Genomic DNA, 26,144 nt, shown 5'->3' with positions numbered 1-26,144 from the left:
GTACACTTTTACTTTTGGCAAAGAGGCAAATATTTTGAATTAAACGACAATTCATTGATATAAATCGGTTCACTTGTTGATAATTTTAACGGTTACAGTACTTTCTTTTAGTAGGAGTAAGAGCATGATGGCACTTCACAGCTACGTAGAGGAGGTTTAATCGTTTCTCCGTGCTTAATTTTATCAATATCGGACTTAGGGTTATAGAAATATTGGTAATAATAGTTTTAGAACGGGCCTTATTTAGGTGGGGCGAACTCCCCTTTTTATAAGGCACAGCGTCGAGACTTTTAAAGCACAAATTTGTAGAAAATTTCGATTCGAATGACACCTCATTCATAAAAATCGGTTCGCGCGTTTAGGCGCTACGTTGTTTACAAAAAAGGTAACAACAACAACAACAAGAAGAAGAAGAAGAAGAAGAACAACAACAATTTCTGAAAATGCCGTTTTTGCTCATTTTTGGCAACTTTTTTCTCGAAACCTATTAGATCTGGGTTGTTGCAAAAAAATTACAGTTATAAAGGAGGGTTTGCCCTTTATTTTAAAGAAAATTTGGGAATTTTATCTTTTGTAGAAAAAGAGAAAAAAATTGTCAAAGTTGGGTGTTTTTCAACGTTACGCTTGTTCGTGCAGTTTTTGACGTCAACCATTATACAACTGTCAGTTTTAATAAATGGAGAAATGTTGATGAATAATGTTTATTAACTGATTTACTTTCCCAGGCTTAATAACGGCGCTGCTAATATCCATGGACGACAGATATATGTATTTGAGCAACTGGCTGCACGGAGACATAAGGCAGTACGATATCCAAGATCGAGCTCATCCTAAACTCACTGGACAGATATTTCTAGGCGGGCTGTTAGTTCAAGGCGGGCCAATCAAGGTTTTAGGTGATCAGGTTATTATTATTTTATTTCTAATCAACCATCTAGGGTAGCAGTGTGATAACTTTTTGAATAATAGTAATCATAAATCGAATTTAAAGATAAATTACACAAGAGAGACTCGAAACTAAGGAGGAATCAAGTAAAATCTCATTTGATCTGTTGCGTCTGATTGAATCTCTTGTGTTGACGTCCGAAGGCGCTTGATGTAACATGCAAAGAAAAAAAAACTTGTTAAGAATCATGTCTTAAGACTTATAATAAATAAAGGCCCCTTAGAACTATAGCTAACAATTAATTGACGTAAGTTAGGCAAAATAAGCTGTAGTTTGCCTGTGGATTATTTTAAATCCAATCAGGTGCACTCATCAACTACCTATGAATGTAGTTATTTATAATAAAGTTATTTATATATTATAGTTATAGGTAGCTGCAAAATTAAACTAGTAAACAACTTGCTTAGCCTGTTGATTTGTTTTTTTGTCTTTTGCAGGAACAGCCTGCAGTGAGAGAAATAAATGGTACAAGAGTCTACGGAGGTCCACAGATGTTGCAGTTAAGTTTAGATGGTAAACGGTTGTACGCTACAACTTCACTTTTCTCTGTCTGGGACACCCAGTTTTATCCGGATATGATAAAGTTAGTTTGTTTTTAAAAAACTGGTTTGAACAATGACTTTCTATTTTGAAAGATTCTAAAGGTTCCGATTACTTATGAGTTTTCATCTAATCCAGAATTTCAGGATAAAATGTTCTTAATATTAAATAGTACCTATAACCGTACTCACCGTAAAACCGTGTATTCATTACTTTAGGGGGAAGAGTATACCCTTATCCATCCTTTATTACTACGCTAAAAAGAATTTTTATTGGAAGTCGAAGGAACTATTTCCAATACGGCATTTCCTCATAAACGCTTATTTTTGGGAAAAGTTTCAATTTTTTTAAATCAAAAATCGTATATTCTTCTGTTAATAAAATTTATTTATTTTTATTAGAAATGGCTCGGTTTTGATGAAAATTGATGTCAACACTGACGAAGGTGGTCTTAAACTGGATGAGAATTTCCTTGTGGATTTTGGCAAAGAACCGGATGGCCCCATTTTGGCTCATGAGTGCAGGTAAATGTACAAGATGTCCCCAGGTATTTTCTAAAGACTTTTTCTTTTATCTACTCCTGTAGATAGTTGCAAAAGCTATTACAGTGAACAACCCTATTCACATTCAGTCGCAGACATCAAAGTTAGCAAGAAATCGGTGGTGTGTACATACTTGTCTCAATGAAATTGACAAACTATAGCGAATAAGGTTGTACGCATGGTCAATGCATTTTTGTTTCAACCAAAGTGTATAATATAGACATATGTTTTTTACCAGAACTTTTTAAATTTTGTATTTATTTTAATTTTTGCAGATACCCAGGTGGTGATTGTACATCAGATATTTGGCTCAGCTGCTGTTCGTAATCTCCTTCACGCTTAACTTCTGTCTTATTTAAATAATTATTTCTTGTTATTTTAATATATATAAATATATAGATTTAAAAACAATCCTTTATAAATACACCATGACTTGGCTCTTAGAAGATGGAAGATGAAGTGCGATAAAATAGTCTGTGAAATTTGCAGAACTTCGAAATGCATTTGTAGAAATACTTACATTTTTAGTGCAACAGTACTACAATGAGGATTAATATATGTACACTGGGCCAAAAAAGTCTGTGAACACTAACCTAAATTTTATTACTTTTATTATTATCTTAGTAGTAACTTCTTTTATTTTCAAATGAAATATACTATTCGATAGAGGGAAACCAGAGTTTTTCATTTTATATTCAATCTTTTATTTTTGTTCAACAGGAATATCACAATTAAATGTTTAACAAAACAACCCCACATACGAATGCAAAAAAAGTCTGTGAACACTTTGCAGATAATAAATCATTCTTGCACATTGTACGTGTATTATAGATTTTAATAACTTGTAGGACCTCCTTTGTTCCTAATCACTTCCAACAATCGAGCTTTCATCGATCCTACTAATTTTGTGGTCGTCAATGATGAAATTTTATCCCATTCTTCTAAAATAGCGTTTTTTAATTGTTCCCGGTTTATTATTTCTCTTTTATTTATTTGGCGGCTGATTTCATCCCACAAATGTTCAATTGGGTTAAGGTCTGGCGATTGTGGAGGGGTGTTTAGGCGCCGGGGTGTATTATATAAAAGCCATTCCCGAGTTTTTAGTGCGGTATGTTTCGGGTCATTGTCTTGTTGGAAGACAAACGTTCCCTCCAACCCTAATTTTTTTGAACTTTCTCTTAAATTGCGTCTTAATATATCCACATACATATATTGGTCCATCTTACCATTAATTTGATCTAACTTGCCCACTCCTTTAGCACTCATGCACCCCCACACCAGAATGTTGCCTCCCCCATGCCTAAAAGTTGGCTTTATATTTTTCATTTTCATAGCTTCATTTTTTTTCGCCACACTTTTTGTCGTCCATCAGACCCACAAACATTGAATTTCGACTCATCTGAAAAGATTACGGTTTCCCAGAAACTAGAAGGCTTAGAAACATATTCTTTCGCGAAATCCAATCGGCGCTTACGATTTATTTTATTGATAAAAGGTTTTTTCCTTGGGACTCGACCGAAATAATCGTATTCATGCAATTTATTTCTAATTGTCTGTGGTGTAACGCTTACACCGTAACCACTTGATAATTCTTGACTGATGTTTTGAGCACTTGTCTTGGGTTCTTCTCGAACAGTCTTCAGAATTTGCCGTTTATGAACGGAATTAAGTTTTGGTGGCCGTCCACTGCGTGGCCTACTAATCACATTTCCGTACTTTTCATACTTTTTAATAATATTATGTACCGTTGAAGGGTTTTTTTGAACTATCTTCCCTATTTCTCGAATACTTTTTCTTTCATTTCGCAACCTCACAATAAGTTCCCGAATTGGTCTGGGAACTTCCATATTAGTGGTTAAATATTAAATTATTTTTTTCAAAAAAAGGAGTGATGTGGTTTCTACAATACAATAGAGAACTTTGAAACTTTATTCAATTGTTTTTCTGTTTGTTATCTTAATGTTTTTACACATTTATGCAGCTGTTCACAGACTTTTTTTGCATTCGTATGTGGGGTTGTTTTGTTAAACATTTAATTGTGATATTCCTGTTGAACAGAAATAAAAGATTGAATATAAAATGAAAAACTCTGGTTTCCCTCTATCGAATAGTATATTTCATTTGAAAATAAAAGAAGTTTCTACTAAGATAATAATAAAAGTAATAAAATTTAGGTTAGTGTTCACAGACTTTTTTGGCCCAGTGTATATATATATAAAAAAAAAATCGGCACTGTCTTTAGAAAAACAAGTAAATGAACCAATCTGTAAAGTTTTATGTACTTCCAAAAGTGGAATTAACCCTTTTTTCACACTCTAGGGACCTCAAAATGCATATTTCGTGTGGAAACTCAAGATATAATTTTGGCATGATCTTAATAAGTTCCTTTCACTTGGTGGGTGAAAGTAAAAAACCACTTGGATGCAGCTACTCGTATTTAGTCAAAAAAGTCTTCATTAGCGTTCATGTGAATTTACATTTGTGTGTAAAAGGTCTACGAACAATTAACACCTAACTCATTCTGGTAGGGTGATAAGTCATCCCCCCGACACATTGTGGTATTAGATTTGAACAATTCCTCAATATAAATAAATAAGTAAATAAAAAAGTTTTAATAAAATAAGAACACAGAAATTATTAGAAATGTATTTTTCTAGATATTACATTTTCTTTTATTTTTCCTTGTTTATTTTTTTTAAATATATTTTACACCATTAGATTTTGTATTCAATTCACACAAATAATTCAAATATGGCTTCCTCCTGTTTGTTTTTTCCTCTTATGCAATTCATAACAGGATGTATTTCAAAAATAAAGATTATAATCGTACTTTAAAAAAGAAATATCTAAAAAAAGAAAACATAATCATCACAAACCATGACTTTTATAATCTAATAAATACGACGGACACTGACACAAAAAAAAAAATAAAAAAATACGAAACGAAAAATAAAATAGGAAAGACACCAACTTCATATTACAATAAATCTAACAAAAAAAATCTAAACTAAATGTTATTCTCTATTTTAATAAAATCGACAAAAAAAAAAAAAAAAGAGAAACTTACAAGTTTTATCACAGAAAAATTATCGGTGAAGTGTATTTTAATTTAATTTTTTATCACATATTATAAAGAGGTCTTAAAAAGGTTATTATAATTAATTCTTTGTTTTTATATGGGGATATTAGCGACGGGATTTATAGACACTATATTCTAAGAAAACAGAAGAATCAATTATAATTAAAAAAAAAAAAGAATTGAGCTTGGAAACGAAATATTCGAAATAGAACAAGAGGTTTTCAAATTATGTTTAATGATTTCTAATGGCCAAATTCATTTCCATGGTAAACAGTGATTGCAGCTAGATTTATCGATTATTTATTATTACTTTTTAATCGATTAAAAAAAATTAATTCAAAATCTAACCAGTTATATGATAGATTAAAATAAAATTATTTTAAGAAGAATGTTTATTTTGGGAGAAAGGAGACGAATTCGACAATAAATCCCCACCGAGATGAACAGATTTGTCCAAAGAATATCTCTCAAATTTATAAACATTTATAAAAACTAAAAAAACTTGCCTAGAATAAGAGAAAAGCACTATTTTCAAAAAAAGGTTTATCACAAATGGCATCAATAGTTTTTTCTTGTAATTTAATTTTAGGCATGGCAATATCTGAAGTCGATGGTAATACTGTCAGCAGTACTCTCATATGTAAGAGTTCGAATGGGCGGGCTCGAACCCAGCATCCCGAACCTCTCAGTTAATACCTGCCTTAATATAATACAATAGTTTCAATTACTTTTATATTCCTTATTTTTTCGATGGTTACATTCCGTTCTTTAGCCATCCATGTTCAAACCAATAGAACCTTTTTTTTTACATATGTCTTAAATGGTTGTAAAGGTAATCTATGAGAAACGGAAATAGTTTATAAATAGTTAAGACATGATAAAATAAAACATAAAAATTGATATAACTATTGTTTCATTTCTGAATAATCTTTATGAAAATAATCTACGTTTACATTGTTTACTGTAAAGTACAAAAATAAAAATTACATTCACTTAATAAAAAAAGACTTTTAAGCTACAAAAATGAACTTTTCCTTTTTTAAGATTCATTTCATTCTTATTAAACTCAGAAAGACTTTTTTAAAAATTGAATTAAAAGTAAATAAATGTAGTTTATATTTATTTAATTCTAAAAGTTGTAAAAAGGAAACAGACTTGTGAAGGAAACTTCAAGCGTTTCCCTCATAATTACAAGTACTACAACTACAAATTAAGGTTTGCTCGCGATAGATCAAGTAGAATAATGAATCGTGCTGGAATATCGGATAACTCGTCAGCGGTTTCAAGTCTAGGACCAACAATGAGGGAATTCTAAAGTGTTAAGACCATAGTTTTTACACTTCATCACTTCTTAGCTTAAAAGGGCAAGTACATTATTCTCAGTATTTTTGGCTTATTAGTGTTTCTCTTGGCTTTAAAAAAGGAAAACGCTGGACATTATCCATTTTTCTTTCATGACTGAATTCCAGATCTTACATCAACACAAATTTGACTTCGAATTTATCGGCTCAGTGTCCCAGACTCTGTGATATGCGTCAAAAACTTTATAATTGGAAGTCCATATTTTACTCGAAAAAAAACACATCACTAGACATCTGGTTCAAAAATCATTAAATCAAGCACGAAAACAACGTAAATATCTGGGTAACGTCAAAAATATGATTAAGAAAAACATGTTAAGTGGCAAAGAGTAAGATGTTCGGAAAAATGTATAAAATGTTGTCCGCCACGAGATGCGACTATAGTTGGGAACCATTTCAGCAGCTTCTAGTGCGTCGTGTAAATCGCTCGAGATAAGGTACAGAACTGAGAGTTGTATGTAACAGCAGCACCGAAATCTATTTCGATTCCAAAGATGGAAATTCAGCCGGTTTTAGAAGTACCCCGAAATCTTCTACAGTTCCAGCGACGGAAATCTAAGCGGAATTAAAGGACAGATAGCCTTAAATCTTCCAGAAAAATGTAAGATGAATCCTTATTATCAAATAATCACAATGTATGTAATTTGGATTTTTTTTTCTTCTTCCAATTCTTGACAATCTCCAAAATATTATTTTTGTCTTATTTTTTTTACGTAAGAAACAAAGAACAAAAAAAGTTTGTAGTGCGTGTGATTAGTGAATCGCAGTGAATATCATTGATTTAGTAGGCATGTTTCTAATATTTCCGAAAGGTTTCCGGTTTTCCGTCCATCACTGGAGATTGATGATCAGTATTGACCACCATTCCCTTTCTGTCAAAGTCCATGGGTCAGCATGGCAAATCTGTGGCAACTTAGTGGAAATCAAATCTGCATCAAACTAACTATTTAACCTCAAATTATGGGTGAAAACACGAAACCAGTTAAAAACATTGAAAAAATCGTGGCAAATATGATAAAAATCAACGATATTATCCAGCATTGACCCAACCATTCACTTTTCAGTCATATACCATATCGAATCCAAATATTTTTTGTTATTTATTTTTCACTTAATAAACTATACAGTATGATTTAGTACATACATTGTAATTATTAGTTCCGGCAGAAGAAAAGAAATATCGCGATAATCTAGATTTGAGCGTATGATTGAAGGAGATCCAAAAAGATATGATCACAAAAATTAAAACAATGAGCTAACAGAATAAACAAAAATTTAAAATTATACAATAGGTAGCTGTATTCCTTGGAATATTAATAAAATAAAAGGAGAATTTGGAAACACTGGGAAATTTTTAGCTCCACGCTCCAAAAATATTGTTAAAAATGTGGTAAGGTCCGCGCAGAGCTGTGCTAAGTAATATCTTAGATTTTATTCGTCTCGTAGCACGCATGCGCATTGTATCCCTGACCGGTTTCGGAATTCTATCTAACTGCAGATGTAGATGAATCAGTTTGGTGAAGAGATTTCGAATTCACTTTTGTTACCGTCTCGCTCTACACATACTGGGTGTGTCAGGGAGGTTACAAGGAAGTAGGTATGTTGTGCTATTCAAAATGTAAATGAATCGTACACATAAACATCAAGTTACCTTCCTCGATCGTTCAGCAAGTGTAGAGCGAGACGATAACTTAAGTGAAGTGGAAATCTCTTCATCAAACTGATTAGCCTACCTCTGCAGTTACGATACAATGCCGAAACCGGTCAGGGATACCAATAAACACGCCTACTACGGCGCATAAAAATCAAAGATATTTCTGTACTGACTTGAATTTACAAAGTAAACTAGTGGAGAATTTTTGATAAAAGTATAAAGAATTAATAAAAGAAATAAATTTCAAAGTAAAATTGAAATAATTAAAACAAACATAAAACTCTACCTCCAGTGGGACCCCAAAAATCGAACAGTGACATCTTTATTGTTTTAAACATTTATTTTGTTATCGATATCAGTAGTAGTATTACTTTAGTGTTATATTATTATGCATTTTTTTTTCTTTATTTATAGGAACTCAGTGGACAACTAGGTAGTGGCGAAGACTAAAAAGGGTCTGCGTCCTAAACCATCTCTTCCAGGCAACTAGATTTATTTAAAAATCATCCCTCATGGTAGTATAGTGTTCATGGTTCACAGCGATGATGGTATCGGATCACGACGAAAGCCTATTAGATTATCATGATCCAAGATTAGATTCACCGATGGCACTGAAACGTAACAAAATAAAAATAAAAGAAATTAATACACAAAATTGGAATAATATTGAACTCTAGTTTGTAAGGCGTAGATCTTGAAAATACATCTTTCTCTTTTTGGACAAAGAAGATAAAAAACAAAAAAAACACATGAGATATAATTAGAAAAGATGCAACACATAGTCAACGATCCTATTTCATATAATCAAACACAACCAAAAAACAGCATCATGCGCCATTGTTGCCACCTGACTGTAACCACAATCCACACAAGGATCACATTTACCTCAGGAAGTAGATTCATTTCAAGGCAGCCATTGATGAAAGACAAACTAATCAAGTGCAAAACTTGAGGAAAACAAAAGTTCTCAAAGTAAGCAATACTAAGGAAAACATCAAATTTATTAGACTTTGATTTTCTTATTCTCAGTGTAAGAGCAGATTTTTCGGATTTAAGTTTTCACTGAAAATGTATATTTGGGAGTAAGTATATCCAGAAAAAGTGGAAAATATAGCACTCTCAGTATAACAGTACGTGTATGTGTTTTATTGAATCCAGATATTTCAAGTTTAGGATTGCCATTACCAGTAGCGGACAATTAGTTTCATTCCAAATGGCCAATCTTCATTGCTATATTATTCCACACTGTTTCAGTCTTTTTAAATTGATAAGACTCCCACAATTTTCTTTAATCTCAATTTGCACAATCTCGATGTAGGTGTATAACTTATATTTGAAACATCCATGGACAGGGGTCGGCAACCTATTTCAAGTAGAGAGCCATTTCTCCTTAAATAATTTTAATAAATCTTACCAAGAGCCGCAAGGATGATAGTGAAAAACCTCTGTAGATCATTTGTATACACAAATTATTATTTTATGATATTCAATAACATTTAAATGTTTTATATATTTATTTTCACATATTGCAAAGTAAATAAACAAATAAATAATAACTAAACCTGTGTTTGAATGAAAATGGCGGCAGTCCTATATATTACGTACTGTATTTTAATATAATTCTATTCTATTTCAAACCTATCACATTTAAAATTCTTTTTGAAAAAATATCTTTACTTTAATAAATGAAATTTTCATTTGTTTCAATAAAATTGAAATATACAATATATTTTGGACAGGCTGAAGAGACACAAAATTTGGATAAAAGAGTCGCGGGTTGCCGACCCCTGATCTAGGAGAATTGCTTTTAGAACTCTTCTGGGAGAGGTAGGCTTTACCCACTCTTCTATAATCAAAAACCCTAACGAGTACTCAATTCAATGAGTCGCTGAAATTACGCATTTGATGAAAGCGTAGTAAAAATCCACTTTCCGGGAAAAGGAATTCGTTGGAAGCATTACAACTGGAAACGATGCAAACAAGAGAATAAAGAGAGGAGAATACGAAAATTCACACCTTGGGAACACTCACTATGATTCTCTTACTACAGATTCTCAAGTTGACGACTTATAGGCACATTTTTAGCATGTCAGAAACGAATTTTACCAAAAGAGTATTCAAATTTGATCCATATTGGAAGTTTCTAGAAAACCGTTGTAGACATTTACAAAGAAAAAATCTCAGAATCCATTCGATAGAGTTCGATTTTTGAATGTTTCTTTCAAACGCGGGAATTTAACAAGATTTTTAACCCCTTTTTATAAGATAACACTCTCAGAAGAAGCGTACAGTATACTGAAGTGTACATCCTTTCCCAAGAGTCCCCTTACAACGAAATTTTGAAGCCATCTTTGAGAAAACCAATAAAAATAAAATCCTTTCCGTAAAAGTTAGTTCCGTTGGTGGAATTTCCTTCAAAGCAGAATCAGAGTACCAAATTTAACACTATTATAGGACACAAAACTACTCACGTAGTGCTTCAAAAGAAACCCACCCCTCCCTTCACAGATGTGCCCTTTCCTGGAAACAGGTTTTAAATAAAGGGTAAATAATAATAATAATAATAATAATAAATAAAAGGGAAGGGATTAGCTATGAGGTTAGCATACTGGACTCCCACGCGGAGGTCCCGGGTTCGAATCCAGCAGCTGACCCTTAGATTTTCTCTTCCTAGGAGCTTCTTACAGCTCACTGTCCGGTGATGGACAGTGACCGCCTGTAACGAGAGAACACTGTCCGGAGGCCGGCAGTGCACTGGAAAAAGCTCCGGGCGCTAATGACCTCAGCTGTTGATGCGCCAAAAAAAAAAAAAAAAAAAAAAAAAAAAAAAAAAAAAAAAAAAAAAAAAAAAAAAAAAAAAAAAAAAAAAAATAAATAAATAAATAAATAAAACACTGACCAGGTCTGCCATCTTTCATTGTATGGACGAAAGCTCTAACTTTGCCGGCGGCACAAGATCCTGCCCCGGCGATACCATTATTACTATTCTTGCTGGCACTTCCGCTGCCACAACTACTGCGCAAACATTTGGCCTCTTTGGCAGCCGGGCCCCATCTTCTCGCCGATATGGAGGATACTCTAACCAGACTTGTATATCCTTCTAGATAGGTACAACCAGTTGATGGACTCCATACGTACAAACACCGAGTTTCATAAATATTACGTAGATCGGCTTTTTTCCTATTATTTTTTCCCCCAAGAACAGAATAGGAAAAATATATTAGTTTAATAATAAATAAAAATATACATATATATAAATAAATTTAGACCCACCTTAATGTATCTATTGGAGAATCGGGTGGCAGCCTCATATTCTCTGCGTTTAACCTTATAAATAGTACACTTAAAATATCACCAGTTAATGGGCATGCCTGTAATTTATTGGGAAATTAAACTTAAAATTGTTCGAATTGAAAAAGAAAAAAGAAAACTCGTAGTTTATAATTTCAATAAATAGCAAGACTTACCCTAACAACTTCTGTATCATAATCACTGCAAAACCAAAATTTATACCCCTCCATGTTGCAAATACTTTCTGCGGCTTTGTAACAAAATTGTTCAATGTCTAGACTGCTCTGTCGCACAACCGCACACCATATGCCCTGCAACACAGACTGACGGGTGAGTCGCTAATTAATTGCAAAAAAAGATGCAATCTTCAATAACTGTTATTTGCAGCAAAATTAACTACCAGTTTCTCAGCTTTTTGATTCGATATCATTTCCATTTGAGCATAAGCTGAACCGTGCACTGATAACGGCAGAGCACAATGAAATCCCGTACCAATGTCATCATCTGAAACAGAGAAAACCATGGTATTAAAACCATGGTATTTATGGTATGGACAACCACAATTGTTTGTTTCTCTGACAATTCTTGAGCTTCTAACACACAACTTTTCTCCAAAATCTTAATTTTTGAAACATAATTTACTCCTAACTAACACTGAATTTAATACAGACTCGTAAATTACACGGAAGTGTCATTTTAGAGGGAAACGTCCATTCCTATTCTCTCTTAAGTGACCTCATAGACTTTTGGTGGAAAAATGTTACAAATAAACTTCGTACGCTTTCCACAACTACCTAACTCAAAAATCTGCTTCTAGTCTCCAGATCACACCATTTTGGATCATTTCGAATTTAATTATAATATAAATTCTTAACTATTAATTTCTTTTTATACATTTATCATAAAAACGTTGAACATAAAATGAAAATGCTAAAACTCACCTAACTAATCGTTTATACTCTTCTTTTTACATATTTGATTTTCTTATAAAGTTAACTGATTTAATACTGAAATCATACTTTAAAGAAAACAATTTAAAAAATCTGGATCGAACATGAGTTTCTCTTATTTCTCTTCAAATATTTCCTTAATGCTCGGAACATACTCGTATTTCACTGTTACCATTTGTAAGTTAACTTACACTGAAATTAACCTTGTAATCTTTGTAACCTAAAGGAAGCCTACCCTAACCCTTCCCAACAACTAGTCAACTTTTCAAGATCAAAAAGTGTAGAAATTACAAATTATTATATGTTAATGAAATGTTTATACGAGGTTTACAGGAACGCCTAGAAACTATTTTAGGCAGAATTACAATAATAATTTCTGATAGAGTACAAGAAAGTAATGAAAATGGTTGGGCTGGCAGAAAATGTTTAACTTTAGAAAATTTTTAATAATATATGCACCTTCAATGTCGGTAATCGTTGAAGTAATTTCTTGATCGATTTCTATGTACCTCCTGGTGAACCTTACTGAACAACCAGACACCGGCTGATGACCGAATCCTTTATCCATTTCTTTAAGCATTTCGTCTGTTAACAATCACATATACAACAACATGACAAACAAAACCTGTAAATGTAAAGCGTTTAGTTTTTTATTGATTTCATTAGCATTAATCTAGTTTAGTTATGTTAAGTTCTTGCGGTTGTAAGTAATATAAACAAGATAAAATGTTTATTTTATTGACAAATTATTGTTTATCCTCACCGGTGAGATCGAAGTTGGATCTTTCAGTGTTCTTTTTGGTTTGTGAATGTCTATGAAGTCTTAATTCTCTCCTGAGGTTGCCGGTATTGTGTGGCTTCAATGGTGAACCGGCCGAGGTTCTCCTAGCGGATGCTGATCTTCGTGCCGGACAACGTTCACCGGTCGGCAATGAAGATGGTGCACTAGACCTTCGTTTCTGTTCAAGGCCGTTCATAAAACCCAATATATCCTTTTCGCGTACTTCAGATTCACTTTCACTGTCAGCTCCATCCCAATCGGCGATTATTGCTTTTACCTAAAGACATTCGTTGAAATTAAGTTAACAATGAAATTTATAGGAGAATATGAAACAGTTGATTCAAATTCCATTTCATAAAAAGTTCTAGCAAACAGCTAACTTGGAAGTATCTGGCCATGAGCTTTGGACTCAATGTGATCAAGAAAGCTGTTACTTTGGAGAACATGCGAAGTGTTTGAGCTGGTCAATGGCGCAGCTGCCCTTTAGGCTCTGATATTTCCGCATACATTGAACTACCAACATTTCGACATATAAAAGCGGATTTGGCAAACAAATATTTTGAATTACATACTCTACGCATTAATACATGCTAAACGTTCAAGAATTATACCAAAGGCTACGGCCTTCTGCAATTGCTCATTTGAGGGTACAAAGGCTAAGCCTTTTGGCTATATTCGGTCGTCCTTACTGAGACAAGTCGTGCAGACTTTAATCAATTCACATTTTGAACTGGAAAACTACTATTGCTACTCACAGTAGTGTTTGGTTCAGGGATCTTGTTTTCAGCAGTCTTCATGCAAATGTTTTCATCTTCAGAATCAATTTTTGTGGAGCCTACTTCAAGAATTTCACCCATGTCTGCTTTTTCAACTAAAATTTCAAATGTATTACATTTTTTATTTTGAATATCTTCACTTTAAGTAGAAAAAAAGCGGTTAACTCAACTGTTATTCTTGAAGAATTTAAATTTTTCCTTAAAAGAATTAGACAAACTATCGGGCGGCCGAATATTTTCATTTTCATGCTCTTCTTCCGCCCTAAATTCGTACATTTTATCAGCCAGACACCTTCTTCTAAACAGCTTGAATTTTGGCTCACAACTATTGTCTTCGGATTCCATAAAGTCGTAGACCTGGCAATTAAAAAAAAAAATATATATAAAGTAAAACGCTAAACAATTATCTTAATCTTGTTGCAGCATGAAATTTCAGTGATCTAAAGACATTATTGGAAGAGAAGATATTCTGTAGCAAAAAGCAAGTTTGATCGGAAATTATATTTATTCTATTTTTATTCATTATAATCGTTGAATCATAAGCTTTTATTTTGTAACTGCACCCAAAATGCAACTAACAAAAATGATGGCTTCTTATTAATACATAAATACAAATACGATACATAATTATATACAAAATTTACATATGCATGCACAAGTTAGCGAGCGAGCCAGCGTTACGGCCACTACCCAGTGTCGGTAGCTGTTAGTTAGCCTTCAGTGCTATAAAGTCAACTTATGGGGTTAGTATTATTTAAATAGAAGATTAGTGGGAGGATGGATAATTTAGGATGAAAAATTTTGTTTAGCCGAATTGGGCTAGTTAGAATAATGGAATATTTTGAAATGGAAGAAGACGTAAAGTTGAACATTTACTATTGTTATTAGGGTTCAGGATTGAAGAGTTTGTATTAGAAAGAGATACAATAGTTAGATATCCCAAACAGAATAGGTCCGTTTGTCCAAATGGATGCTAGTTTTGTACAGGCATTGCACTTTCTTTTTTATTCCTTAGAGGTAGCTTAGACCGTTTGTCAAATAGTAACTCTTGTATCAATAGTTAGTCGAGTATGGGGATTCCAAATGAGTCGTTTGTCTAGACATAGACTGAAATGTTTCACTTGATTCGCAACTAGGAGGAGGATATTATTGATGTAAAAAGTGAAAAGTAGACGAGTTTTGAGATTTACATAGGTGAACACTATGTATTTTAATTTTCGTTTATAAACCTTGGTTCTTCATCGTCAGAACCAAGGCTCAAGGAGTAGAGTTGCAAGTGGCTTGAATGTTACGGATGACTATGACAGAAAAACATCTTTCCATCTTTGTTTTTTGTCGTCGAATAGATGAAGGTACTACGCTAGGATGTAGGGTGTTTATACGGTCTGCCGCATAAACAGTATAAAGCAGAGGAGCAAGTGTGCTTTCCTCTGGGACTCCAGTAGCCACAGGTAAAAGAGAAAACAAAAAGTTCAAGGATAAGATACATATGGATTGTAGAACGCCCAAGAGCACGCATAAAGCTAGGAAAATGTCTAGGAATTTTCCAGGATAGAATTGCTTCAACTGAAGGGAGGAACCGAAGACGTCCATAACGCTATGTACTAGATGGATTGTCGTTAAGCCAAACTAATGGTTTGGAATAATATTTTGAGGAGCTATTTCAAGTTAGGTTTCACTTAAAAGGAGCTTTGTTAATCCAGATTAAAAGGAAAAAAAAATGGTAGATTAAATAAAATAATTTTTTTTTATGTAATTTGGTCTTGGGTATAGCTTAGAGTGATATCCTAAAAGATTGCAATAGTTTCCACACTTACATTTTCAGCCTTTTCCGATTGTCTCTTGACAGCTTTCAGTCGGGCCTGAAAGGCAGCAGCCGCTTGAAGCCGATTGTTCTTGTTCGAACTGAAAAACCACCTCTGTTTGGGTGTAGCTCTTAAAAGTATATCTGTGCAAGATAATGACTGTGACTTGTTATCTTTCGTGACATCACTTTGTCGTTGTTGCTGCTGCTGCTGCTGCTGTTGTTGCTGTTTTGACGGTGAACAAACAGTCGGTGGTATACTATTTTGGATCACCTTGCTGATCGGCCATTCTCCGCACAATTTTATACCAAGTCCAGAGTTCTTTAGTAGCTTGCATTTTTGTACGATCGAAGAACGGAAATGCGGCTGAACAATAATTAATCATATAGAAATCATCAGATATTATTTAAAAAATTAAAAGGAAGAAAAACTGAACTTACAGAACTATGAATGTATAAATGTTTTTGTAAAGCGTATTTCACGCAAAACGGCAAGTCTTCCATCTCTATTTTACGGCCCTGCAAAAAAACAAAAAAGTAAGAAAATAGTGCTTTAAAACCTCAAATATCCTACAATTATTGCATTTACAACTAGAAATATTTCTTTTATCACTGAAATTTCATTTTGCTGGATGGATGGGGACCTGGAGAACATGGATGGACAGGCTTCAGCAGCAGGGAATCCCTGGAGAACTGGAGAATTGTTCCAACACCTGGAAATGTTATAGGGATAGATCTAATTCTGCCATAAATTTGGGTACAAGTTTTCCTGCAAATTACTAGATCGGCTGGAAACCTGCATTGTTTCAAACGTGTGATTTTAGGATATACTTTTACCTTCCTTATCAGGAATTAAAGAAGAAGCAAAACTGATTAAGATAAGTAACAACAACATTGGAAACAAGAGTTTTTATCGTAGACCTTACTTTATAAATTAGGAATCTGCAAGTCTTAATCTAACTACCAGCTGCCGCATAACAGAATTTTGTTAATGATCACGCAAATTTTGTGGCTCTTACCTTCTGCAACAGTTCTATTAACAGTTGAGTCATATTGCAAGCCCAGTCCTCGCTCAGGAAGATGGAATAGCATCTATCTCGGAGGTAACTATAAGTTAGCCTGCAAAAAAAAAGTCATGTTAATAAAGTATTTGTTTAAAAAAAAAAATACATTTAAAAATGACTGAGGCAATGACTAAATAATCGTCTATATTAAAGTTATTAGATTTGAAGTAAGTTCAGATTATGGATGAGCTAATGAGTGGATGCTCCGCGTAGCCACTTCTTCAGAGAACTTAGCATCTCTGTGGGTATCCCAGAATTTACACTGATACCCAAAACTACTCCTGTGCAGAGATAGTTGATGTGTACAACTATTTTAGTTAAGCATGACTAAAAATTTCAGGTTTTCACTTAATTATTCTATGTTTAGTGGATTTTAGATTTGCACGGTTTTCCACTAAAAATCCTATAATTTCGGTTTATTTGAAATTCTAAAAAACCTATATATATTTTTTTTTCTCAATATAAATCGAAGGAATAGATGTATTTTATCCAGTGGGTAACAGAGATGAATCTGGTCCTAGCTAATCTACAAGCAGAATATTTTTAAGTATATCTGCTGATTACCTGTTCATTGGAGGTACATTCACAATATTTCCTCTGCAGATCAGCTGTGCTTGCTTCTTGGCCGCCTCGGAGCCGGCCTTTTCCACAGAGAACCCCAGCACGTGCAGAAAGGCACCAGTATTGATTAACACTCTCCCGGCTGAGTACAGACAGCTGTGCGGATCAAATGTATATATATGTGGCACAGAGAAGTGAGTGTGGGCGGTGAACCCATGACGTAGGCACGTTAGACCTACGCCACTGTCCCAGTTAGCTGCCATTTCTGTAATAACAAAAATAAATAAATAAATAACATTTAGCATGAACATACACTTGACTTCTTCAACTAAGCGGAAGTATTCAGAACTTCGGTTCTGTGAATAACTTCACAATTTTATATTTATAATTACGAAGTTACAACACTTTCATTGTATAATTCTCCGAAAAGAGAACCCTCGTCGGACAATTGACTTTAGAAAATTTAAAGTGCTTGTATTTTCTAGCATTTAAGAGTGACACACAACTAGCAAATTCAAAGTATCCGCATTTAGTGCGGAAGTGAACACTGAATGTAAACAACTGGTTTTCTAATACTCGGGAGTTCAGAACATGTGATTTCCTGTGACAATATCCAAACGATGCACTATTACTACATAAAAGCCCTCCTTAACTAGCAAGAGAAAGTAATACCTGACCTGATTGTGAGTTAAGAGAATGTAATTCTATCGATAATTGTTAAATTTAATAATCTGAAACAATAATAAAGTGAACTTTTTATCGGCGAAATGCCATACCTTCTTCATCGAAGGAGGCAGCTACTGCTCTACAGTCCACACATCCATTTAAAGAGGGCACTGTGGTCACTGTAATATAGGTTGTACTCTTGTATTCACCCTGAGGTCCGTCCACCCAGCCTTCGATGTATTCCGCCCTAGAATTCAAACAGAGATATCCGCATCAATTCATGAATTTTTTTAAAAGAAAAATTAACCTTTCACGACAAAAATAAATACTCACTCATGACAACTTCCAAAAACTAGTAATCTATCGTAATCATCAGGCCATTGCACTATTCCTATGGTAAGCACTTCAGTTACTTGGACTCCATCAAACAGTTGTACTTCAGCAACCTTGGCCGCTGCTCGGTTAGGGCGAAAAGCCCAAAAATGAAGGCGATATCTGAGAAAAAAAAAGGTACACCTTAGAGCAAACAAAAGAAAATAATGACATTTTATGTTAATGGAAACATTTTGCTATAAATTGTCAACAGCGCACAGCTAAAGTTTAGAGAGATGGTACGGAAATGTGGGCAGGAAACACGGATTTAAATACTCACCTTTTTCCTAGCGCCGCACTATTTACACTTACCTATAAACAGTTGGAGGGAAATCTGCAGCAGGATCTACACAACAGGTATAAGTGAGCAATAATTGGCCACATCGTGTGGCTCCCATCAAAATGTGTCTGAAATAAAAAAAAATCACATAAATGAAATAAATTCTCTATAAAAAGCATTTTTAAGTAGTTCGATAATCGTCAAGCCTTAAAATTATAAAGAAGTTTTACTGGTAATGACCAGAAGAAGTATTTTAAGACCAACTTCTTTATAATATTTCCACCCTTCGGGTACCATTGGCGTTCTTCATCAAGAGCTTCTCTGAAACTGGAAAAATGTGCCTTCAGCAAATTAAGAGCACATAAATTAGAGCAATAAATGTTTTTTCACTAATCACCCACATAATTGCACCTTCTACCTGCAAACAACCATGTTCTAAACTAAACAGTTTCTTCTATCTAAAAACTGGTGGTTAAATAGATGGTGAAAGGTTAAAAAATACAATCGTTGGTTTGAACTGAATCATTCGGGGAATGTGAGTCCGATTTATCAAGGAAAAACGATAACTAAGAACTAAATTCACGCCTCGCCAAGGATTTTATAAACAGAATTTATGTATTACGAAAAGTCACAAGTTTTCTAATATCTATGATAATCTGTTAAACTATAACCTGGAATTAGTTACTCACTTTCCGACATTAGGTATTGTATCACTCAGGTTGAAAATCAGTCTTTCTGGCACAGCTGGGAAAAGTTGCTTGGCCGGTTCATGTAGAAGAGAAACTCCTTTCACAAAATGTCCAAATAACTATCAAATAAAACAAAAAAAAAGTTTGTTAAAAACAACGCTACATGTTCAAGAGTTATTTTAGCAAAATTAGTTTAGAACAGGGGTCGGCAACCTATTTTAAGTAGAGAGCCATTTCTTCTTAAATAGTTTTAATAAATCTTACCAAGAGCCGCAAGCCAAAAATTGCACAAAAAAGCTAACGTTGAAAAACACCCAACTTTGACAATTTTATATATTTATTTTCACATATTCAAAATAAATAAACGGATAAATAATAACTAAACCTGTATTTGAATGAAAATAGCGAAAGACTTTATATAATTACGTGCTTTATTTTAAAATAATTAGATTCAATTTCAAAACCAATCACATTTAAAATTCTTGTTGAAAAAATATGTTTACTTTAATAAATGAAATTTGCATTTGTTTCAATAAAATTGAAATATACAATATATTTTGGGCAGGCTGAAGAGCCACACAATTTGGATAAAAGAGCCGCATGCGGCTCGCGAGCCACGGGTTGCCGACCTCTGGTTCAGAAAAACTAGAAAATAAAACAAAGAGGCTACTTTTCGTTAGAAACCAAAGGAAATATATGAATCTGTGTGGTTGACAGGTAGTAATAATTTTTATTTACGATTAAAGGTGAAAATATATACATATAAAAATAAATGTGAGAAACATATTTGTAATTAACAAATCCTTGATGGTCGAGTCAGTAAGGACCGTATGATTGAGTAAGCTAAATTCAGAGTTCGATAGTACTTCTTTTTCTAAACAATCTGATTTTGTCAAATAGTACTGTTCCAAACGGACAGAAAAAGTTCTATTTACTTAAACGTTACAGGTGTACTTCTATATAGGGAAGTGATATATGAATCCTGATGGTGCAAATTAAAGAAATAAAAAGGGTTATCACATAAAAAAAGCTACATTTTCCATCTTAAAATTTCTTATATATTTTATTTCAAGCTATGAAACCTGTAAATACTTTTTCAGAAATGAATACTGGTAAAAAAAAAATTCCTAAATGATAATGGAGCTTCAAATTTCTTAAATATTTGACAAAATATTTATGACTTTCCGCTAAATTGTACTTATATTTATATTGTTATTATTCTTTTAACTAAATCAAAAATTTCTAAGGAAAAACAATAGAAAATCCCTCTGAGGAAGGTAAAGTTATGTTACCTAGACTCAGGTTCTAACAGTTAAGAAGCCTAAAAGTGGAAGTAAAATTACCTCACGATTGAATAGTTTTTGTAGTAGATGATGTTTCCTATATCTTGAAGGCTTCATTATGAATCCAATGTGCTCAGTTGGACATCTCGTGAAGCCGGCATCAATATTTCTCGTGTGAGACACGAGAAAAAGGGTAACAAAGCATCATCTGCTTGAATGATGGCGTCCCTTCTTTTTAGTCTCAAATCAGTCCAGCCGTCTTGATATTAACAAACCTATTCGTTTTATACAATTGATGAAAATGGGAAATTTTAAAGCTTATTGTTATATCCAGGTATTAAAATAATTTATTTTAATATTATTTTCAAGATCACCTCCTTAAATGAGGTTATAATTACTATTTTATTTCATAACTGGAGGCTGAACTAAACGCTCCAAATTTGACACAACTATTTAAACTTGTAAAAGAAAAGCTTTGAAATAAACGTACCATACAACTATATTTCAAACATGTTCATAAAAAGAACAAATTATAAATTTTGTTAGGTATGTATTATATAATATTTATCTGTTAAGAACAATATGTTGAATATTTTCAAATTCTGATCATACATAAATTATGTACAAAAAGAACCACAGTGTTCTTTTGTGATTAATTGCAAATGGGCAGAAGTCTGAAACATTTTTATGGTGTTTGTCAATAAAATCGTATCATTTGGAAGAAAAGGTCAAAATATGTATTAAATGGTATAATTATGAATATTATGTGATTACAGTGTCAATATTGATTAAAATTACTGTAAAAGTAAATTTCTCAATTTTACAAACAGGACTTTTAGTCAGTTTTAATCTAGATGTGAAATTTCTTGTTAGTTAGAGAACACAAAGAAATTAATTAAAAATGTTTATGTATATTATGTGATATGTGGTTTAACTAGAGCTCTTTGCCTTTCTTAGTTTCAAGATTGGTAGAAAATGTACAATGAATACCTTTAGCACGTTTAAAATTTTGTCCAAGTGGACTCAAGAAATTTAAAAAAAACAAGGAACTAAGTTGAAAATTATCTAATTTTTTTTATATACTAAATTTAACATAAATATGAAAGAAAAACATAACTTAATAACATAATTATTTTTATGAATACAGCAAACTATTCGTCCACAGTTTAACGAAATTTATTTGAAATTATTGCAACATCTGTTAACAAGTGTGGGAACACAAGAACTTTTCACTAATCGATAGATCGTGCTGAGATACTTAATTAATAACTTTTTTTTGAATGTATAAAAGGAGCATTCTCAAAAAAAATCAGTTTTTTTTCCCCTGAGCTACAAAAAGCTCTAAAGTTTTATGGCTCTAAAATTTTCTTACCCGATACCTTTTTTCCACTTTGAGTAATTTGAAGAAAATTATAAATTGAACAAAACTTAAATCATTATCTGAAGTAGATACCGTATACATTTTTTATACGGAAGAACTTATCTTCTGTTGTTTCAAATTGTAAATATCCAAAGTAAGTGGAATTAAAATAACAGTATCATTGTGTTTCTTTATCTGCAAATATATTTCTTTTAAAATGTATCATTACATTTTGAATTTGTAGTAAACACAGTGGACAAGCTTGGAGGCTATATTGTTATTGCTGAAATTCTCTTATTTATATTGCATTTTAATAATATAGAAGGAGAGAGAGAACAAAACTTTATTGATATCTGATATTGAACAATATATTTAACATTCTGTTAAACTTTATGGTCAATAGACAGTTGAGTTACTTTAAAAGCTTTTCTTTTAAGATAAGCAAACACTGAGCTTCATATTTTGTATTCACAAAGCTGGTTTTTTCGCTAATATTTGATAATCTGTATTTATTAACACAAAGTGTAATGAATTGTAACTATCTCTCATAATCAACTCGTGGTTTTTGAGCGTCACATTTCAGATAATTTAGTTTGTATTGTACAATGGATTTAAATTGTTGGCTGCTTCAATATTTCTTGAGCTTATTCAGCAAAATAAGAATATCTTTATAATCTATGACATAATTTCTAAAATAGAAGAAAAGAAAACAAGTGGAAGAAGTATACGCAGGGGGGCCACAAACATTGGTGTCCATTTTCGAAACTTTTAGCTTTTATTTTATTAATAAATAAATAAATACTTGTAATAGTAATATGGAATGAATTTTATTGATATTAATTGTTTAAAGTTTTTTTAATGTTTTTTTTTTGTTTTAGTATTAAGTTTGACAGATTTACCAATGTAAATATTAAATTTATGGAGTGCATATATACAGGCACTGCAGCCTGAAACCTCCTTTGTATAATTTGTATTGTATTCTATTTTAAACTGTAAATAAACTTTTTCAATTCAAATATTGATAAATGCTGGCTTTTTAAATACATGTAAAAATAATTATTTCCGTTTTCCTGAAAGACTCGGCGCGCTAACACATTTCCTACTCTTCCGTGTTAGACTTGAAATCATAACAAATGCTGTCAACCTGACCAGTGACGTGGCCAGTTCAGCTCAGGTTTTGGTCAGATACGCATCTTATCAATTTGTTCTAAACTAATTAATTATACTTATATGTTGTGTAGCAGTTTGTGCAGACATAATTGAAATGATAATTGGGAATAGTACAGTTTATGGGTTTATGGTATGTATGGTATATTGATTGGAAAAAATTAAATCTTTGGACAGGAAAATTATATTGGTTTATTATTTGACGCCATTTTTTTTTTATTGAGCGTCCTTTTATTGAAGGCTGGAAAAATGCCTATGTATGGGGTATGAATATATTTGGGCGATTATTAAATGAAAATGAAAGAAATAATAAATTTGTTGAAACGAAACGGTTCATTTCTTGATATCAAGGGAACAATTTATATAAGGGAATAAATATAAAGAAAAATGGATTGTACTCTCTGGGCAGTTGAGTACATACATATGTATAAAACATGAAAGATGGTATTCTCTAAAATTGTGAAAAGTAAATCTGAGCCAGAAAATTAGCTTTGGTTTATGAGAGAACGTTTTGCATGTTCTGAAAAGAAATAATAAAATTGGATTTTTATGAACAAAGTATATCTATCTGAGCTAGAAAATAATATTTGGTATGTCAGTACCTGGCTCTGTTTCTTGAAGCGTCCTTTTACTAGAGTTTGGGAAAATCAAAATATAATGAAAATAAAGCACGTTGGGAAAGGAAAATAGTTTTGTATTAATTGCAAAAAAAAGGCAAAAATACATTTAGTGAAATTAATTATTTTTAGTGTTATGAGGAGAATTAAACCTAAAAAGGAAATATTTTAGGTATGCTCCAGTTAAGGGTTCAAAGTACGAACAACGTTCACGTTATTCATTAGTTAGTGAGAATTTGATATGTGCAAAGAGATTTTGTAATTTACTACACGCTTGATGTTTATGCTGTCAGTTTCGTAATTTATGTAAATTGGGTGAATATTTTTACTAGTACTAATTTATTGGCAGAAATTTGTAATGCACTGTTAAAGAAAGTATATTAAGTATGAATTTTGAGGTGCATATATGGATTTGTTGTTACGCACATCGTTTTTAAATAAATAGGACTGAATTTTTAAATAACAGTTCGAATTTCTGATTTTGAGGTAATTGATTTGTTGATCGTATTAATCTTATTTTGTCTATTAATTTATAAAAATGGCATTTTTTCGTGGAATCACAGGAAGAATACCAAATAAAATATAATTTTTGAATTTGATTAGTACAACATTGTTAAATAAATTTGATGCTGACGAATGTTGTGTAGTGCGTTGGTTAAAAGTAAAATGTGTTATTTATTTCCTTATTTTTACTATTATTAATTGTTTTGAATTGTGATTCACTGTATTTGGAGATAAAGGATAATAATAATTTTAATTATGATGGCCTGTTATTTCATGGCTGTGAAATAAATCTTAAAACTAGTTGGATCAAGAAAAGAAAATGTTGAGATGTTTAACTTTTTTTTTTTTTGTTATCTAATTTTTGGTAATTGTTTGGTAACCAAATGGTGTAACTGCAACTGTAAAGTTAAACAAGGCTTTATTATAAATTCAAGTAAATTTTTGACTAATAAGTTCCTTTTTATTACAATATAAAAAACGATTTCTTGGTAACTTGTGTGTGATCGTTTACCAACCAATACCTACTAAAAATATTTCTAAATTTCTGATGAATAAATTGAATGTTTAGCCGTTGTTTTATATTTACTATATTAACTGTTCTATTATATTGCGAGTTGAAACAATTTTTAGATTGTTTTAAAAATTAAATTACATTTTAAATAAAAGTTGGTTTAATTCCTTGCTGCATTGGATGACTGGAATGAAAAAAACAAAAACATTTTTAAAGAAAACTAGAACTTTTTGTAACTTATATGCAAGATTATTTGAATCTAAGTGAAAATTGTAACATAGATTCTTAGATGTGATAAAGTTTAAGAAAATAAATAAGATCTGCTTAATTCGGCGAATTCAAGAGGAATTACGTTTGATTATACACAATCGTAAGTTACCTGAATTAAATGGTAGACATGTATTTAATTGGGGCAACTATGAAGCCATCCCGATCTCCATTATTTTGATTCCAAATTACGAGTATCTGGACTACGCCAGCTGTTTATGGAATAGAAATTAATGGGATATCACCATAACAAATGTGCAGTAGCAGAAAATCCTAACTCAAGTATTTAAAAAAGTAAATTCTATAATAGTGGCCGATAAAAAAAAAATTGACAAAAAAGGTAAGGGTGGATACGAGGACTACATTGTATTTTTTAAACTACCATAAACCAAAAAAATTATTTAAACCAGAAATATTTGTATTTGACATTAACTGGCAACCGTGAATGCCTTTTCAAAATGGTGGCATTACAAGAGGAAAGAGGGAGATCGATTTCCTCTGGCAATTTATGTCAATTTTCTTTGATCCTTCAATTGGTGCAGACATTCCTGCTAAACTGATTTACATAAATTTTGGAATTTTATTCTTACATATTTTATCTCAATATTTCTTTTAATAGAAGGATTACATGAATCCATTTACGTAATTGAGGTCACTTGTGTCTAAGGTGCACTTTCATGATTATAAGGAGCATAATAATATACATGTATACTTATACATACCAACAAAAAATTTAAAATAATTATTTATTTAAAAAAATGAAATTTGGGTTTCTATAAATGAATACAGCAGCATTCAGTTCAAATTTATTTCCAGGCTATCGTTAATAACTAATCCTAAGTTCTAACTGACAGGTGAAGGTCTGGTTAGGGAGTTATCAGATCAACTGAAGAAGCTAAGTTCTAGCAGATTGTGTGGGGAGATGGAGGTACTCGACTGCGATGCTGTTACTCAAGGAAGATTCAGATAACTGGAATCTGGATACTGGTTAGTATGATGGTGAGAACGGGTGTGTGATTATACTTAATGTATTACTTTACGGAATAAATTAAGCGCCTGATCAATATCAATATACAGTG

At 32.3% G+C, this 26,144-nt stretch overlaps 2 protein-coding genes across 4 annotated transcripts in view; one reads left to right on the top strand and one right to left on the bottom strand.

Annotated features, from left to right (window-relative positions):
- Positions 1–2,439, top strand: part of LOC141448742 (methanethiol oxidase) — a 34,512-nt gene extending 32,073 nt beyond the window's left edge. The window contains exons 8-11 of the mRNA XM_074117326.1: positions 726–904; positions 1,384–1,529; positions 1,888–2,010; positions 2,304–2,439. Of these exons, the coding sequence (XP_073973427.1) occupies positions 726–904; positions 1,384–1,529; positions 1,888–2,010; positions 2,304–2,355 (500 nt within the window). The 3' untranslated portion in view covers positions 2,356–2,439. The remainder of the gene's footprint in view (positions 1–725; positions 905–1,383; positions 1,530–1,887; positions 2,011–2,303) is intronic.
- A 2,219-nt stretch (positions 2,440–4,658) lies between these two features.
- On the bottom strand, positions 4,659–20,987 carry LOC141448737 (uncharacterized). Of its 3 annotated transcripts, XR_012455205.1 has the most exons (19): positions 20,700–20,987; positions 19,357–19,475; positions 18,700–18,795; positions 18,349–18,510; positions 18,126–18,262; positions 17,353–17,614; positions 16,744–16,843; positions 16,166–16,243; positions 15,738–16,091; positions 14,091–14,277; positions 13,900–14,015; positions 13,127–13,421; positions 12,823–12,948; positions 11,814–11,917; positions 11,590–11,736; positions 11,396–11,493; positions 11,022–11,302; positions 5,096–8,733; positions 4,659–4,874 (listed from the first exon to the last, which is right to left on the bottom strand). XR_012455205.1 is itself a non-coding variant. In XM_074117317.1 (18 exons), exons 1-18 carry the CDS (start codon positions 20,754–20,756, stop codon positions 8,657–8,659), a joined length of 2,796 nt encoding a protein of 931 aa, XP_073973418.1. In that variant the 5' UTR covers positions 20,757–20,987; the 3' UTR covers positions 4,659–8,656. The 3 variants fall into 3 exon arrangements, 2 of the variants coding, with proteins under 2 accessions (XP_073973418.1, XP_073973419.1); XM_074117317.1 differs by having other exon boundaries at positions 4,659–8,733; XM_074117318.1 differs by having other exon boundaries at positions 4,659–8,733; positions 11,590–11,724; positions 20,700–20,981.
- Positions 20,988–26,144: the final 5,157 nt, after the last annotated feature.

This window comes from Rhodnius prolixus, unplaced genomic scaffold, assembly GCF_049639745.1.
Source record: "Rhodnius prolixus isolate KJV_2025 unplaced genomic scaffold, Rpr scaffold_2, whole genome shotgun sequence".
In the NCBI taxonomy this organism is placed as follows: Eukaryota; Metazoa; Arthropoda; class Insecta; order Hemiptera; family Reduviidae; genus Rhodnius; species Rhodnius prolixus.
The sequence above is the reverse complement of the archived record's forward strand: the minus strand, read 5'-3'. Positions and strand labels throughout refer to the sequence as shown.

Coding starts and splice junctions, on each gene's coding strand:
- LOC141448737 (XM_074117317.1), bottom strand. CDS start 20,756: ATGAAGCCTTCAAGATATAGGAAACATCATCTACTACAAAAACTATTC. Junction 14,016..14,090: donor TAAATTCTTCAAGAATAACA/GTTGAGTTAACC, acceptor TTGAAATTTTAG/TTGAAAAAGCAGACATGGGT. Junction 8,734..11,021: donor AATGAAAGATGGCAGACCTG/GTCAGTGTTTTA, acceptor GTTACGTTTCAG/TGCCATCGGTGAATCTAATC.